This window comes from Grampus griseus (genome assembly GCF_964374135.1).
Source record: "Grampus griseus genome assembly, chromosome: 17".
Lineage (NCBI taxonomy): Eukaryota > Metazoa > Chordata > Mammalia > Artiodactyla > Delphinidae > Grampus > Grampus griseus.
This window is the reverse complement of record NC_139011.1, coordinates 67,694,377-67,713,037: the sequence shown is the minus strand read 5'-3', so window position 1 is coordinate 67,713,037 and position 18,661 is coordinate 67,694,377. Positions and strand designations below refer to the sequence as shown.

At 34.1% G+C, this 18,661-nt stretch overlaps 1 protein-coding gene across 2 annotated transcripts in view; it reads left to right on the top strand.

The window, feature by feature from the left end:
- The window catches only part of LOC309835441 (uncharacterized protein C8orf34), a gene marked incomplete at both ends in the record, with an annotated part of 331,465 nt that overhangs the window by 248,301 nt on the left and 64,503 nt on the right, over window positions 1–18,661 (top strand). For both annotated transcript variants that reach the window (XM_082674892.1, XM_082674891.1), the window contains 2 exons: window positions 4,398–4,483; window positions 9,863–9,939. In XM_082674892.1, coding sequence (XP_082531018.1) covers window positions 4,398–4,483; window positions 9,863–9,939 — 163 coding nt within the window. The remainder of the gene's footprint in view (window positions 1–4,397; window positions 4,484–9,862; window positions 9,940–18,661) is intronic.

Sequence of the window (18,661 nt, the reverse complement as noted above, 5' to 3'; positions counted from 1 at the left end):
CATGGACATGTATACACTACCAAATGTAAAATAGATAGCTAGTGGGAAGGAGCCGCATAGCACAGGGAGATCAGCTCAGTGCATTGTGACTGACTAGAGGGGTGGGATAGGGAGGGTGGGAGGGAGATGCAAGAGGGAGGAGGTATGGGGATATATGTATATGTATAGCTGATTCACTTTATTATAAAGCAGAAACTAACACAGCATTGTAAAGCAATTATACTCAAATAAAGATGTAAAAAATAAAATAAATTAAATTAAATAAGTTGAAGGGTGAATTAAAACTGTGGAAGTAAAGGCATTGGTGGAGAGTTAGTATCAAACATATAAAGAGCTTGTACAACTCAAAATCAAAAAAACAAACAACCGGATTTAAAAAGTGGGGAGAGGACCTGAATAGACTTTTTTTTCTTCAAAGAAGGCATGTAGATGGCCAACAGGCACATGAAAAGATGCTGAACATCACTAATTGTCAGGGAAATGCAAATCAAAACCACAATGAGACTTTACTTCACACCTGTCAGAATGGCTATTATCAGAAAGACAAAAAATAACAAGGGTTTGCAAGGATGTGAAGAAAAGGGAATCCTCATGCACTGTTGGTAGGAATTAAGTTGGTATAGCTACCTTGGAAAACAGTATGGGGGTTCCTCAAAAAATTAAAAATAAAGCTACCATATGATCCAGCAATTCCACTTCTGAGTATTTGTCTGAAAACAAAACAAAAACAAAAAGACTAACTCAAAAAACTATATGCAACCATATGTTCATTGCAGCATTATTTACAATAGCCAAGATATGGAAACAACCCAAGTGTCCATATGTGGAATCTAAAACACAAAGCAAAGGAACAAATAAAACAAAACAGAAACAGACTCATAGATACAGAGATCAAACTGGTGGTTGCTAGAGGGGAGGGGGGGTGAGGGGCAGCCGAAATAGGTGAAAGAGATTAAGAGGCACCAACTTCCAGTTATAAAATAAGTAAGTCATGGGGGTGTAATGTGCAGCATAAGGAATATGGTCAATAATATTGTAATAACTTTGCATGGTGACAGATGGTAACTAAACTTCTGGTGACCATTTCAGAATGTATACATAAATCACTGTGATGCACACCTGAAACTAATAGGATATTTTATGTTATACTTCAATTTTTTAAAAAGGCATTCAGGGATTTTTGGAATGTTTAGGGAGTTTGGCTCAAAGAAGAATAGACTAGAAAAAGTAACAGGTAGATCTTTTAGATAATTACGGGAGGCATTTGTTTTGTTTTGTTTTTTTAAGGCTGCAGCAGAAGTGAACTTGTTTCTATGCTGTGGGAAATGAGCAGTAGAGATAAACAGAATGAGTGGTGGTGAGTAAAAGAAATTAGGTCCAAGAGGCAGATGAGATGATGGGGCCCAAATCACCAGCCTGATGGATGGTCTAAGCCTTAGTCAGGGGAGAGGTCTCTCATCCTCTGTGAATTGGAAAGGTGGTGAATATACAGGTCAGGGTGAAGATAATTCTGTTGGTGCTGTGTGACGGGGAGTGGGAAGTCCTTATTCCTGATTAGATAATTTTTCTGGATGACACAGGAGAGAGGTGATATTTTTGAAAAGACTTTGTAAGGAATGGAAGAAAGAAAAACAACCGAGAAGCCAAAGTTTAAAGTTGGAGACTATTGATTTATACTCATCAGTCCTAGAGTGTCCTGATTTTCACCAGTAGTTTTCAGCTGCACATGTGAATGAAAATGATGAGTTAACACAGGGTTCGGGTCTGGTTGGCAGTAATGACTTAAAGGACACGGGTGCATGGGAATTGAGGGGGCAGTAAGTCCCAGCTGAGGAGGGCAGGAAGGAAATCAGGAGAGGTGTGAAACCGGGAGAAAACCAAGGGAAAATGAAGATCTATGTTTGATTAAAGAGAAAGTGAGTTTGTGAAAGAGCCTACAGGAGGCGAGTTTGTTGTCAGAGAACAGGATATTGGATTTAAAGATTTTTGACAGAGCAATTGAGGTATCTGTCCTTGGGTTAGGAAAGGTGAAATGGAAGGGAAGCTCTCCAGATTTGAGATGGAGGGACTTTGAAATTAGCAGGTAGATACACATGAACACAAAGATCATTCACGATAATAGTGACACTGGAGTTGAAGAAGAAAATATTGAACCTGATGGAAGTCTTCACAGGCAGAAAGAGAACAGGTTAATATTTATAATCCTGTGTTAGCTGAGGTTGAGGGCTTAGACAGCCTCCTTTGGAGAGGAGGTACTATAATATTCTTAGAGGAAAAAGGGATGTCATATTCTTAGACGAGAAACGGGCTTCAGTTATGACAAGGAAGAGCAAAAAACATTGTGTTTAGCAGCTGAGAATATAGAAGAGTGTTTAATATGGAAGGGGAGTTTTAGAAAGCAAAGTGAAAATGTTTGAAAGTATGAGTATAACTCTTGAGGTGTAAAAAAAAAAAAAAAGATTTAACTTTTATTAAGACCGTATTTCCCAGACTTGCCCACACAACTCTTGTTTACATAGTACCTATTAACCTCTTACAAAAGTAATGCTATGTGGATTACAGCTTGGGAAACATTGGCAGAGTGCTCAAGGATAGCAGGGCTGAGAAGCATTCCTCAATGGAGTTGCTGCCAAGTCACGGTGAATTCAACTCTTAAGGTATCTGGAGGGCACTGTTCGGACAAAGATGAGCCGGCTTCAGGGCCACCCAATTTGTTGGTTGTTTTCATGGCCATTTGTCTTTTCAACTCAGCTAAATTGAGAACTCTGTGAAATCAAGGGCAGTAGCAATTTCTTCACATCTCCACAACATTTGGGTTATTATTGAGCATACTGATAAATACCAAGTAAGTATCTCTTTTTATTGAAGCTTGCAATGAGCAAAAAAAAAAAATTACAGCTTACTTTTGATTTCTTGTTTCATTCTGCCTTTGTTGGAGATTTATTTTCTGTTTAGGTTTTTAACCTAATGTTAAATACCCAAAGGTGTTGGAGCTCATTGTTAATTTTTAATGATAATTTTTACTTACATGTTTCACTATCTTGTGTACCTACATACTTTCTTTCTTTGATAATTTTGATGAAAAAAGAATATTTCCCAATTATTAGAAGTAAACAAAATAAAAAGAAATAGTTGGGCAGATTTGGGAAGTATGTAGCTAAATCAGTCTCTTAAAAGTGATGCTGTTTTTTTAGAGTAAAAATTTAAAACTTAACTAAAAGTGTAAGATTTTTGACCCAAGAGTTTTATATGACTATCAGCAAGCTACTCTTGAGAATTATTTAATTAGCTTGTATAATACAGTAAATATGGTTTGTGTACAGAAGGTAATATGTAAGTATAAATGTATAATATATACAGAAATGGACAATACTTAATATTGTAGGAATAAAAATATAATGTACAATATTTATAATTATACAAAAGGTAAAGAGAGAGTCATGCGTATATGTTATTGGATTCCACTACAGTGATATAGTTGAAAATTTTGACTGTTGAGCCTGGTACAGTTATGAATTGTATTTGAGTTTGTATTTTTGAAAATATTAATGGCATATGTCATGTTTTTATTAATACTCCCATGAGAGCACTTACCTCATGGGAGTTAAATGAAAGAAAAAAGTAAGGGCACTGGTAGAAATTTCCAGTCTCTGGATTATTTGATATACTGTCCTCCAACATTAGCAGAGCTTATTCTGCTGCTCTTAGGTCAGAGTTCCAACATTTATTGATGAGCTCTACCTCCTTTGATACAGTGGTTTCACAGTATAATGTAAACCCAGACTAGTCTCTCTCTAGAGGTAAGGATATAGAAACTCAGAAATCTATTGTCCTAAAAGTTCCCATGTAATCTGCCTCTCCTGAAGAAGACGCAGTGTCTATGAGAACCCTGGGCAGCCACACGTATCGAGAATCTTCACACCCCCTGTTGAGACGAATCTTGACCTGCAGGCCTTTAAGCGCAGGTTTGGTTGATTTGGAGAATTGTATTTGATAAACCTCTGTGCAGCCATGGGAACCCTGTCATGCCCCTCAACCCAGAAGTCAGGCAAGCACACTGTGTTGGATGCTTGCTTTTCTTCCAATCACTTCCCCATTGTAGTTTCCGTGAAAACATTTGTCTATAAACCTTCTTCAGTGAGGCTAAGAAGAAAAGTAGATTCTATCTAGACTAATCTTCCCATGTATACAGGAGAAAAGAAGAAGGACTTTTCCTTAAAGGTTAGAAAAGCAAAAACACTGTATTACAAAGGTTTTGGTAAGGCTGTATTTCTACTTGGAAGAAGCATGTCTGATTTTAGAGTTTAGAAGTTCATAGTCATGTTCTCAGTAGTATGTAGTTCACATTTCACTATTCAACCTTATTAGAGTTTCAATGACCACTGTTAATCATTTAGGCTTCAAGGAGACAACCTGGTGGAAAGGACAGAAGAGACCTCGCAAACACTTCATTCTCCAGATGAAATAATCCCAGATTTTTTGGGTAAGTTTTAAATCCAACAATAGATATTGTAATTTTAGCGGCACTTAAAGATTTTTTTACAAAAGAAAACTAAACCAAACATCTTCCCCTGTGCCAAATCACCGTAGCTGCCAATCATACATCCACCACTTCTGCAGGCTGTGTGTCAGGAGGTTAAGGGCAAAGGAGAAGATGAAGCAAGAAGTGTGGGTCCTGAGGAGCAGCCTCTTAATGCCTGTGCCTGTTTAAGGTACAAACATGTCAACGCTACGTTGGCTGCCCCCAAAGTTTGTCACCAATTCCAATTTGGTTTTGGAGCTTACATTGCCTACTCACATTCGCACATCATGGACCCCTTCAGTCTTTGGGGCAGAAATGTCAATATCAAACTTGATTTTCCTTCCTCTCTCTCAGCCCTTTGTTAAATTGGTCTCAAATCATGTCACTGTCACCAAGCCAGTCTCATCTTCATTTTCCCTGAGACTGCCTAGTCTATGCCCTTGTCCTCTTTCTCTAGCTAGTGTGAGAGCTCTGTAAATAGATTCTCCTGGTACTAACTCACCCTTTTGGGTTCATTATCTTTATAAAAATAAAGCTGCTATTTCTTTCCCATTTTCTATAGGACAGAATTCAAACTCCTTGGCGTAGCATATTAAGTTCATGCCAGGGCACTTCAAAATGTTTGCAGAATAAATAAATAAGTACATGTAATGCCACTACAGTGACATCTAAGGTATATCACTGCTTCATCATTCAGTGTTCTAGCAGGGAGCAGTCGGTACATCCAATTGGAATAATTAGAAGAGAAACCATAGGAAAACATTTTCCTTACATCTGGATAGAAAAGGACATCTTAAACAAGATACAAACGTTCCTAAACATTAAAAAATATTCAACTATAGAGTGTTGAGAATTCTTGTTCATCAAAAGATGCCAGAAAAAAGTGAATTGACAAGCTACAAAATAGGAAACTATATTTGAATATATTTGTCACTGATCAAAGATTAATATTCAGAATATATAAACTACATCTATAATTTAATAAAGAAACGATCAGCAAACCAATAGAAAAATAAGCAACAGATATGAATAGACATTTCACGGAAGAGGAAACACAAATGGCCAATGAGCATATGAAAAATGTTTAGTAATCAAGGAAAAGCAAGTTCAGGCTACAGAGAGATGCTCTTTTACAACCTTTTATTTGACATTAATTAAGAAATCTGGCAAAATCAAGTGCTGGTGAAGATAGAGACAAAAAGAAACTCATACTCTACAGATGGGGCATAAACAATTTTGGAACTAGTCTTCCATTATCCTAAAATCTGAGTAAAGCTCAGAATCTCCACTTCTGGATAAATATGTTAGAGAAGCAAGTCTCGTGAACCATGAAATGTATGCAAATTTGTTAGTATGCTGGTGGACACTAAGATGGATAGATTATAAAATTGTTACACTGTAGGAAGCTGAATGCATTTCAGCTGCACACATAGGATGGATGAAATCAGTGATGTGCTGGTAAATGTGAACAACTGTTTCTTTGAAAAAGAAGGCCCTGGTTTGTAGAGATTGACGGCTTCCATAATCTAAATATAACATAATATAAATGCTGATTTCAAGCAACTGATCCGAAATGGCAGTTGGGTCTTCCAATCTGGTATGAGTAGGTTGCAGCTCACAACTGAATGAGTCTTAAAAGCATAATATTTGTAAAAAAAAAAAAAAGTTGTAAAAATATGTATCTCAATAAAATAAAATGTCTTTATAAAAAAAAGCATAATGTTGATTGAACAAAAGCAAGTCATAGAATGTCATTTTTTTAAAGCTCAAAACTAGCAAATCTAAATAGTATATTCTTTAGGAAAACATACATTAAGTGATACAATTATATTGAAAAAAGGGAATGAAAGACTTGAAATGGTGGTTATTCTCAGGGGGTAGGGGAAGCAAGGAGATGGGATTAGGAAGGAGCTCACAGGTATATGAAGGTTATTGGAAATGTTCTAATTCTTAAGTTAGGTAGTGGGTTTGGGGTGTTTATTTTATCATTGTGCTTTGTAACTTAAATGTGCTATTTTTTTATTATACATGTATATTTTATATGTACTTTTTTATATATCAAATATTAAGAACATTATAAATAAAAGTTAAAAAATAAAGTGTTGTGGGAACATAAACCAATGCCAGTGTAGCACAATACTAAACAAAGGTAATAGTTTCAATATACTCAAATCTCTCATAGTACTGATGAGATGAAACACTCTCAGGACAAACCTTTAACCCTGCCAGTGAAAGGTGAGCAGTGTGTCATAATTCCCCGACCAGAGATAGAACCCACTCCCCCTGTATTGGAAGGCAGAGTCTTAACCACTGGACCACTGGGGAAGTCCCCAACCCCTAATTGTTTTTGAATTACTCCTTGTGTGTTTATTCTTCTTACCTCAGTTGGATTATATGCTTCTTGAGGGTTTCTTGTGTTCTCCACCATGCTCAATATAAAACTAGATACAAAAAATAAATAAAATAAAATTCAAAAAAAAAGGAGATACAAAACAGGTATTAACTACTGGCCCATTATATATATACTTCTTAATTCTATCAAAACCACTCCAGTCCACCGATCTACAGATAATATATCCTTCAACAATCATGTTTACATAATAACTGAGTATTGTTAGGATTTAAATTTTTAGAAAATTAAACAAGGCATCAGTAATGTGTTGATTATACTTACTTGCATTCACTGGGAGAAAAGGTATTCATTAAGTTTAAGCTCCTTTCTTGAACTTCTTATATCCTGCATTCTTCACATTCAGATATTAGAGACCTAATCAACGAATTCCAAAATATGCTTTCTGATTCAGTACATTCTTTTCTACTGAAGTTAGTCAAATCACTAGATCCAAAGAGTGCTAATGTGATTTTTATGTTAAATATGCATCCACATTGAGCTTGGCTTAATAAACGTAAATATTTCTATGAACAGGTATAATCTTGTGCTTAACAAAAACCTGTTATGACACAAACAGCAGAAGTACAAATAATGACAGGAAGACATTAAGTGAAGTTAAACAGCGACAAACCCTACAGGTCTCCGGGTTCTCAACAGCACACCCAATCAACCACAGGGGCTAAGTTTTTAGTCCAAGTGCTGCCAGAAACTTAGATTTTGACAAAAGTACTTTATCTTTCGATGCTTCAGTTTCTTCTCTCAAATGAGGAGATAAACTCTCTAACATTTGACAAATTTAGAGACTCATTTTCCCCTCCATGTTATTAAAGAAAGCTCAAAGAATTCATTGCTTGCATTTTGAAAATCATTTATACTTAGAAGAAATTGCTCTGGAATGGACAGGACAAAATAGTTTATGCATATGCACCCACCAGTAGTTGGTAATAAGCAAAGTACTCAGAACACTTAAAAAAAATGGAGTGTACCCCTCCCAGCCTTAAACACTAAGGTTTTATTTCATGATGTTTATTGTCCCTACTAACTTGTTAGATTAATATTCTATCACTAGATTTGGGTTATTTAAGGGTCCTTTCAACTTAACTTTTAATACAGTCAGGTATGTAAATTCACAAATATTCTGGTGCACTTCACAGTTGTCCCTTTTTACTGTAGATCTCACTGGATATGGCACCAATAACCAGGAAGACTCCAACCAAAACAAGAACAGAACAAAATGTAAAACCATATAAAGTTACCAATACCTTCCCTTTATAAATGTTAATTTTTATTAAAAAAATCAATACTGTAAAGGTGTTCAAATAAATTCCAAGAGAGAAAGAGTCATAGAAAATTTTCTCGCTCAACTTGTTTTGAAAGCACCTAGCTGAGAGCCTGGCATATAGTTTTTTTTAATAAATGAATATACAAATATACAAATAAATGGATGAATGAATTGATTAATGTACATATGCATAAAAAACAAATGCAATGACAATATCTCTTTAAAACCATTAACTGCTCACCGAGAGGAACTTGAGAACTCACTTATTATATAGTATTTCTAACTATAAAAAACCTAGCAAATCCACGAGAGTGCGTTTTCTTCTGTAAATGAAATAATTTGCTTTATAATGTAGAATAGAACATTTTAATATTACTTATGTCAATATTCTACACAAATAAAAATTTCAGCACAGAAATAAAATAGAAAAAATACTAAGTGAATGCTGAAATTACAGGAATATTTGCTCACAGTTCTGCAGAATATAATTCAGTCCTGGAGGACTTGAATTATGCTAACTTATACATTCTAATGTAAAGAATCTATCTAGTGTCATATTTACAATGGGGTTCTAATAGATAGGGGTTCAAGCTTCCTTCATTAATAGATTAATATTTTTAACTTGATATAATTCTCATTTATCCTGATTTTATTTTTCTTTTTGAATATAAAATTCTAAATTATCTGAGATAGAGAGAGCTCCATGATTCAAAAGCTATGCTTATGGATTTGTGCTAAGCTTTCCATTGTCTCTCTGGTCTTGAGTGGCCATCAAGGGCTTGGAGGATTTAATGCTCTGATTTTCTTCCCAGAGCACACATTTTATGCAACAGGAAAAAAATCTGTCTCCATATGTATGTGAATCTGAAGAAAGTCTTCTTTAGGGAGGCATATGGCTCTTTAAAATTAATAAATATAAGAAGTCAATTCTTAAAGTTTTCAGTGGTTTAGAATACCTTCCTCTTAACTGATGTTTTTATTTGAATGGAAGGTATTAAAATGCAGACTGTTTCTAGATGCTCCATGTATCTGTCTTTATTGAAGAATTCTTTATAGCCTGTAGAAATCTTTGTTATAATTAATTTAATTCAGCAGACATATGGAAAGTGTTGCCATCATTTTATTCACATATTTGAAAGTTGCTACCCACCCACTCATCAATCTAGTCAAGTGAATAATTACAACTTTTTGCTTGATACATTAAATGTAAAAGCCTACCACCATTTAATAATATGTACTTTTCTCCAAACTTTTCAGAATTTTTCATCCCATTTAAAAGAGAGAACACAAATTGATACCTAAATAGTGTAGCAAAAAAAAAGTTGATGGATAAAACAAATACAAAATTACAAGACAGAAAAAGGACATTAACGTTTCAACAATTAGCTAACTAATATGCCAAAAGGAGTGTTGCTCTGAGATGACCGCAGCTCTTGCACCTTCCTCACTGCACTGTGCCCTTTTACATTAGAAATACAAAACGTTTTTCATACATTGTCTTTAAGCTAAATAAATAACATTCTACACCCTATTTTAAATCGCAAACACTATGATTTTTCAAAAACTGGTTCAGTCACTTTAATATCCTTCTCGTAATAGGTTTGTATATCAGAGAGTTAGTAAGCAATATGTGACTCTAGTTTATTCATTCTTTTTGTGAAAATAGATTCTTTAGCTGGAACTGAAGAAGCACTGATGGAAGAGGGTGAAGAATTTGAGAAAGCATCTAGATTAACAGGACCTGTAAGTATATTCATTTACTTATTTTTATCTCTAAAACTAATGTATATCACTAATAGGAACATCTAAAGGAAATAGGAAACAATATTATTCAAACTAAAGAGTATTTTAAAACATGCATCCAGTATATTCCACAGAGTCATGCAGTTCCTTGTATGAGTAGGTGGCCAGCTTGATTACAGGTACCCAGCAAAACTGGACTGAGCTCTTTCAGCAATTGAGGAATAAGATTTGAAGGAGATGGGAAAATCTAATTTCTGGTATTATTAACTTTTTGCTTGTGCACATGAACATTCTAAAAGATTATGAGCTGCCATCTTAAACTTCACTAAGTGTATATACAGCTTGATAGAAAAATAACTGTCTTGCATATCCTGAAAGTTTACATATAACTTAAGCATGGTATTATTAGTTGTGAAGTCCTTGTGATATTTTGCTTAAACTATATCTCTTCCATAGAGTATGTTGGGAGGAAACCATTAGGTTTAAGATTTTTCAATGCAATTTAACGTTAAAAGGATAAACACAGAAAAAACTGAAATCTACATTTAAATTCTAAATATAAAGTTTGTAAAAGATTCTGAGTTGCTCTAAAAATGGCTATGCAATCATGCATTATCCTAGACTTAATATTTAGACTGGGTTAATATACTACAATATTCTCTGCATTCATTTGTTAGGGCTGCTGTAACACCACACAGACTGGGTGGCTTAGACAGCAGAAATGTATTGTCTCACTGTCCTGGAGGCAAGTGTCAGCAGGGTTGGTTTCTTCTGAGGCCTTTCTCCTTGGCTTACAGACAGCGCCTTCTCTCTGTGTCTCTGTCTTCGCATGTTCTTCCCTCTGTAAAACGTCTGTGTCCTAATCTCCTCTCCTTATAAATACACCAGTCGTTTTGTATTGGGACCCATCCCAGTGATCTCATTTAACTTAATTACCTCCTTAAAAATCCTATTTCCTATTAGTACACGTTCTGAAGTGCAGAACGTGTACTAGTCCTATTTAGTACACATTCTGAAGTACTAAAGGTTAGAACTTCAACATGAATTTTGGGGGAACACAATTTAGTCCATAACATTCTCTGATGAGATTACATTATTTGGAACATTATTTGGATCACAGGATTTGGTTGAGGGTACCACATTTTTCAATGGATTTCATAATAAAATTAATTTTACAATTACTGATGAAATTAATGTATCTTTGTTCATTTGTCTGCTTCTCATTGAAGCTTCCAGGCCTTATTTAAAATTTCTAATTTCTCTATTTTTCTATGTAGCACTTCTCAGCTTCTACTATACTATATGATTTACTTATTTATTGTCTGTCTCCTCCCACATAATATAAGGTCTATGAGGACAAGCATTTTTTGTGCACTTTTTTTGCTTCTGTATTCGTAGAAGAGTGCCTATATATAGTAGGCACTATATACCTATTATACAACAGAATAGTTATATGTTGAATAAGAGAAATTATTTAGCAATAATTTCTTACCATGAGATGAAAAATATCTTACTTTCACTTATTATAAAATAATAGAAACTTAGAAATAGGAAGAAGCATGGTGGTCATCTAGTTCGGGATTTCTTCTCCCTTACCTCAGTATTCTGGCCTCCTATGCCACTTTCACCCAATGCAAGAACATCCATTTTATAGATAAGGAAATGGAAAGTCAGAGAAGTTTAGTAACTGGACCAAGATCCCAAAGCTAAAAAAAGCAGTGAGGTCAGACTCTACTCAATGCTCTGTGATGAACTAAATGGAAAGGAAATCTAAAAAGAGAAGGGTTATATGTATACAAATAGCTGATTCACTTTGCTGTACAGCAGAAACTAATATAACATTGTAAAGCAGCTATACTCCCATTAAAATTAATTTTTTTTCAAAAAAGCAGTGAGGTCACGGGCTTCCCTGGTGGCACAGTGGTTGAGAGTCAGCCTGCCGATGCAGGGGACACGGGTTCGTGCCCCGGTCCGGGAGGATCCCACGTGCCGCGAGGCGGCTGGGCCCGTGAGCCATGGCCGCTGAGCCTGTGCGTCCGGAGCCTGTGCTCCGCAACGGGAGAGGCCACAACAGTGAGAGGCCCGCATACCGCAAAAAAAAAATTTTTTTTAATTAAATAAATAAATAAAACAGTGAGGTCAGGAGTTGAGCACTAGTCTCCCTTCTACTGCACATTCTTGACAGTTCTAGTGCCTTCCTGTTTCTTTTATAAACAGATTATTCCTATTTGTTAGACATTTTCTTATATTTCTCACAATCACGTGTAACCATTGGTCTTAGTTCTACTCCTGAGGTAATAGTCCTTCTTCCACTGAACCGACCTCCAGATAGTAGAAGCTGTTAGAATGTCCCATCTGACACTTTTTCTCAGCCAAAACACAATCTGTTCTTTCAACCAATTCTGACATTGTGTAGTTTTCAAAGATTTCATTTTCCTCTGGATGCTTTCTCTGAACAGATTCTTGCTTGCCAAGTCCCCTGTAAAGTGTGGGTTATGCCACAACCAAACGCAGGGTTTCAAATAATGTTCCCACATCATAGAGTGTAACTGAGTGTGCATTGATACGAATATTATATTCGGATTGTAATCTGGGTCTTTGTTCACTTTTTTTGAGGAACTTTCTGACATTTATAAACTTCAGTATGTCTTCATAATCTCATGATGATACAAGCATGTCATCCTTCAGTTTGGGATAATCTGTCATTCATCACTTTTTGAAAAGATTTTTTTCATCATCTGTGAATTCCACCAAAGCCTTATTCATATCTCAAAAGATACCGTTAAATTCTTTTTCTAATAATGTTCTAAAATCAAGATTTATCCTGTCCATAGTATTTAGCTTACTTAATAATACCTAGTAACCCAAAGAGAAAATAGTTTTTTTGGTCAAACTCCTGAGTGATTTCAAACTGACCTTTGGAAAGTTGCTTTCTTTTCACAGTGCTCACATAGTGTTTTTCTAATGCAGAAATTTGTCCTAAGCCAATTTAACTTTCCATTTATCACATTCATTAGATTTTGAATTCTTAAAAATTCTGTAATTCCATTTAAAGTCAAATGTAAATTTAAACATTTAATTTAGGGGTAAGTATGTGGAATATAAACAATAAGTGGATAAATAAATTAATATCAGGACCTTGACCATAGTTTCTAGATGGTAGCTGCTTTTATTATGAAGAAAGCATGGATTTAAAAAATTATGTCAGATTGATGATATTTTAGATGGAAATTCCCTAAATAATATTTCTTACAATTGTATTTTTGGTAAATCAAGAAGAAAATTGTGGCTTTATCTAAATATTAATGGAGAATTAGAGCAAAGCAGAACTTTTTTTTTCCTTTATTACCATAAGAAGTACAAAATACTTCAAAGCAAATTTTGAGTCATTTCCTGCAAAAATATAAACATGCCACAAATGTTGAAAACCATTTAGAGTAGTTTCAACACATGCTGTCTCTATTTGCTAACTTTCCATGTTGGGTATTGGATATTAATAAGTGGGTAACAGACTCTTGGAAACGTTTTTTCCTCAGTGGCTTAAGCGGTGTTTAAAATATTTTGTGAATATTTGAGTGAGGTAAAAGCAATATTTAGATTTACATTTTTATCCTCCCCCAAATAAGCAAATCATTCTTTTGGAATTTCCCTCTCTCCCTCCTCCTTTTCTGTTCTGGAATGTCTCAGCATTATCTACACCTTGTGAAGATTAAAGCTGGATTTGTCAGATAAATCTATTCACTAAAAATGAAACAACAAAAAGGAAGTCTTAGGAAGAAAATACAGAGCAGCAGATATTGATTATGACCTTTTAGTTCATAAATAGAGTACATAAACTTTTTTAGATCAATGATCCATAAAGACCTACTATCAATGATTCTTAAAATTTCACAGTTCCTCTAGTTTCTTAATCTTGGAAATTCTATTTTGTTTTGAAAGTATTAAACAAGTATGTGAGCATAATGGGAAGATGAAAAGATAATTAAGAAAGATACTTAGCATTCAATATCTTACTGTTTTTCTTTTTCCTTTGTAAGTCTTATTTATTTTATTCATTGGTCAATACTGACCAGCCCATCATAAGCTGACTCCTATAAGACTTTATGTAACTGGTCATCATTTCTTAGTTAAAGCAGAAAGAAAATTAAAAGAAGGACTCTTGTAGGGAAAGATTTCCTAAAATTCCTAGGAGTTACTAAAAGTTATATTTTTAGTACATTTTCCTTCTGAAGAGTCTTATCTGTTTGAGAAGATGGGTAAAACTAACTAGAATGATGGTAGTAGTAATGATAATGATATCACATATGTGTATAGCACTTTTTAATTGTTAAGCATTTTCACATACTCAATATCAGTCGTCTCTGAATTTCGCAAGTCCTATGACTTATCACTTAGATTTGACAACCCTTCTGTGATATATTCATATTTCCCAGTGTGCCCAAACTCTCACAGAACTTGTCAGGGTCCATACAATTATTAAGGCACTGGAGCCACTATTAAACAGCAGATGTAATGTAGAAAGAATAAAGTTAGGCCACTATCAGTAGCCAATATTAAAGATAGGATTATTTGTTAGATTAAGTTGATAGTGAAAAAGTGAAGTTTGAGGGACTAAATCATGAGACAGGTAAATTTTTATGAGAGCAAGTGATCATTAAATCTGGAGCATAAAAGACTACTAATCTTGCTTGTGTCCTTGACAATAGGAGTATGAGAAACCAGAGCAACATGACGAGAAGGGGATCTTAAAATTCAGAGGGTACTCAGAAGGAAAGGAAACAGGAAAATAATACATGTCTCAGAAAAGATTCCTTCGGCAAACTTGATGCAAAAGTTAGACTCAGGTGATTACAGAATCATCTTAGTAAAGTAGACGTCTACTTAGCTGGATTAGGGGTAAACTTTGATTACTTTTAAGCTTGACTTGGCAATATTAATTGTGCTTTCTGAATTAGTAAATAAACAAACCATGTTTTAAATTGATGTTCCAGGGACAAGTGATAGCTTTTTTTTTTTTTTTCCCACTCTTCAGTGATTCTGTTTCTGCTCACAAGTTAGCAAGGTGTGGACCTAATTGTCTGGAGTTGGAATTTCCCACACATACTGCATTTTCTCAAGATCCCATGGATATAAACTTAAAAAAGAGTAAATTTGGGTTAGATATAATATTCTTTTGATAACAACTGTAATTGAAAGACATGAAGATAAAGAAACACTTATGTGCATAATTCCAGTAATATACAACTGATGTAGAAATTCAGGAAAGAGTTTTGATAAGAAAGGCATTGTTTATAAGTGAATTTCTTTTTATTGGGTCGAATTAGGTAAATTGATTTTGCTAATTTAAAAATTTTATTCAGCCAGTGAAATAGGTCAGCAAAGAGTTCCACCTGTATTTCTATTCCCTGTCGGATTGTTAATTAGTACAGTGGAATCCTCTAATATCAAATCCGGGGTGCTCTTGGGAATTGTGTTAGAAGAAGAATTCCACTACACTCAATGATCACTTATTGCTGAGACTAAAGGAAAATTTTGAAATCTGCTGAAATCATATGACTTTTACAATATGTAGGTTGCACAAATGCCTTTTACAATAGGTAGGTTGCACAAATGCCTTGTATTTCCTTGGAGATTCATTATTTTCTACCACTTCTTCTTTCCCAGATTGTTACCTCTTCTCTCATAAGGCATGCCATAAAAAGATTACATTTAAAAAAATTAAAATTACCTATGTATAAAAAAAATAAGGTACAAGGATATATTGTACAGCACAGGGAATATAGTCAATATTTTATCATAACTTTAAATGGAGTATAACCTGTAAAAATATTAAATCACTGTGTTGTACACTTGAAACTGAGGTAATATTGTAAATCAACTATACTTTAATAAAAATAAGATATAAAAAAATAAGATATAAAATTACAAAATTATCACTTAGACTTGACAAGCATTAAAACAATTGTCCCCATGGCTTTCCAGTATAAAATATAGGTATGAATTTTTAGTGGACTTTTAGACTATTTCTTTAACTATGAATTTTGATACTTCTACTTTCCACCTTGTTTCTTACTGATAGTGTTCCTCCCTACAAAAAACCCCTGCCGTGAAAATTATGTCTGTTTCATCATCTTCACAACTTGACATTTTAAATGTTTTCAGTAAAACATCTTCAAAATTCTTTTTCATACTCAAGTATAATTTTATGATGAGTAAATTGTTGTACATATTTTATACAGTTTGTACTTCTATGTAAATTGATTTAAATAGCTGGCCAGTGGAAGAAATGTTGAATGTACAGGTTAATGAACAAGCTGCAATTTTTTCTTGCATTATATACCTAGCATGGAAAATAGGATCACAGCTAGCATTTATGGAATTAAGACTAAACATATTTCAATTTGTACTCTTGCAAAATAAAAAAAGAAAGAAATTAATGTTCATTATCATCTCACCAAGTAGAAATAATAAATTATGGTGGATTTCATCCCTTGAAATACAATGTTGACAAATTGCTGGCAGCTAATTGTAGTAATGGATTATCTGCTAAAGAATAGCAATTGGTACACATTTTGCTCAACCCTAAAGGTTTTTACTGTTTCATTTTCCTTCTATCCTGTAGAATTTTGCTTGGCTTTTGTCACTCACAGATCTAGGATGCCAATAAATTGCTTAAAACCAAGTACTATAGTCGGCAAGTTATCTAACCAAATTTTGGAATCTACTGGGATTTTTCTGTTTGACATTTCAGGTCTGTTGATTTCTAACACACTGATGGTGGAAATATTTGCCTAAACCTATGCAAATATTAATTTTTAAAACTTCTATGAATTTTAAAAATGTAAGTTCTAAATGTCACATTTGCACCCAAAAAATGGCCTGAGATGATAAAGCATGATGTAATGAGTGGTAAAACATTGACTATGGCTTTTGTAATTAATCAGTCTCTCTACATAATTTCACTGTTTCTCCATTAGTAAAATTATGAAATCATTTCTTGGGATCAGTTAAATTCTGAATTTTATTTTTAAGATAGTTGGGGAAGAAAGAGTGGCCTAATATGCACTAATGTAGATACAATTGATTTATAAGCCAATAATGCCCAAGAAGATGTATGTCAACATGCTATTTATGTCCTGAGGATTCCAACTCAGGACGAATCCATTAATTCTTATAAACATGATGGGCAAAAAAGAAAATGCATTTTGACATTTTCAGTATTTTCAAGTTATTGCTAATTCTTTATTAAAATGATTGCCCGCTACTGCAAATTTCATTTGTTTGATATATAAATATACTGAAGCAGATGGAAAGCAATATGGATTTTTGTGTAGTGAGGTAAAAGCCTTATTCATACTCTGATTATGAACTGTGCAGCATGCGTGCTGAAATGGTCTCTTTGTGTGTGGAGCACAGGAAGTTAACATTCTGTCCCTTAGTGGGGATGGAAAAACATTAAGACCCTCACAGAAAGGTTTTCTCTTACATGTTCATCTTCTTCAGCTATAAAAACGACATAGATTACATTAAAACGATTGGATACAACATGCTTTCCTAGAGAAAATTAAACATTGGTGGGCTTCCTTGCCCTCTCAACCACATTAATCTAATCAAGATCATTTTTTTGCCCTGTGATAAGAAGGGGCCCCATATAAAGTCTGAGTCTCAGGAGTGTGCGGACTCAAACTGAAAAAATATGATATATTCCTGCTATTATGTTGACATAATGATGTATATTAGAAGAACATTAGGGAAAAAGATTATTTTAGAAACTGTGCTTGAAAGGGTCATATTGAATGTCCATCCTTTTTTAAGATATTGAACTCTTTTTTTCTCTTTTCTGTGTATTGTACATTTCTAGAGAGATTTCCCAAAGTTAATAAAATATCAATATCAACATTAGATTTGCACAATATTTCAAAAATGAAATTTGGTATAACTTCCTATTATCTGTGTTACAGTCTTCTTTATTTCAAATTTGTTTATTTTTTAATTATAAATATAATAGTATATATTATAAAATGTTTGGAAAATTCAGTAAAGAGTGTAGTTTAAAATCCAAAACCACAACATAAAAGATGAATTTTCACATTTTGTTTTATTTTTCCAGTATTTTTATGCATGTGTATCTGTAAATATCTCATATCATAATTTGAACTTTGGAAAATAGTCCGTTAGCAACTTTGCATCCTGCGTTTCCTTCCTTTACATAATTATAATAGTCTGACATAAAATTCTTTATAAACCTAGTTTTAATACCCACATATTTTTGCAGCCTTATCTGTTTTAGTATCTGTTAGACCAAATATCCTCATACCTTTTTAAAGTTTAAGACTTTTATTTTAGTGTCAAACCATAATACAGAGTTGTTATATTTGAATTAATGCTAGAGTTTTTGGTTGGATATTCCCAGTTAGTTTGTCCGAGGCTAATGGTGGTTGTGAAATGGATGGTCATGAGTTGTTGACAGATGTGTTGGGATCCAGGCATTCCAGCCCTCCTCTTAAATGCTTTGAGTCACATTCTGGTGCAAATAGTCGATTCCAGGTCCTGCTGTGTGTTGTACAAATATTATTTTGTATGTTTGTTTTTATGTGAAAAGGTATGGGAAACACTGAGATTTGGGGCTTAGAAGTAATGCTTGGAGATAACTGTGCACTAAATCATCATTAGTTTTCCTTAGGCTGGATTCCTAAAAGGGTCAAAGAATATGAACCATTTA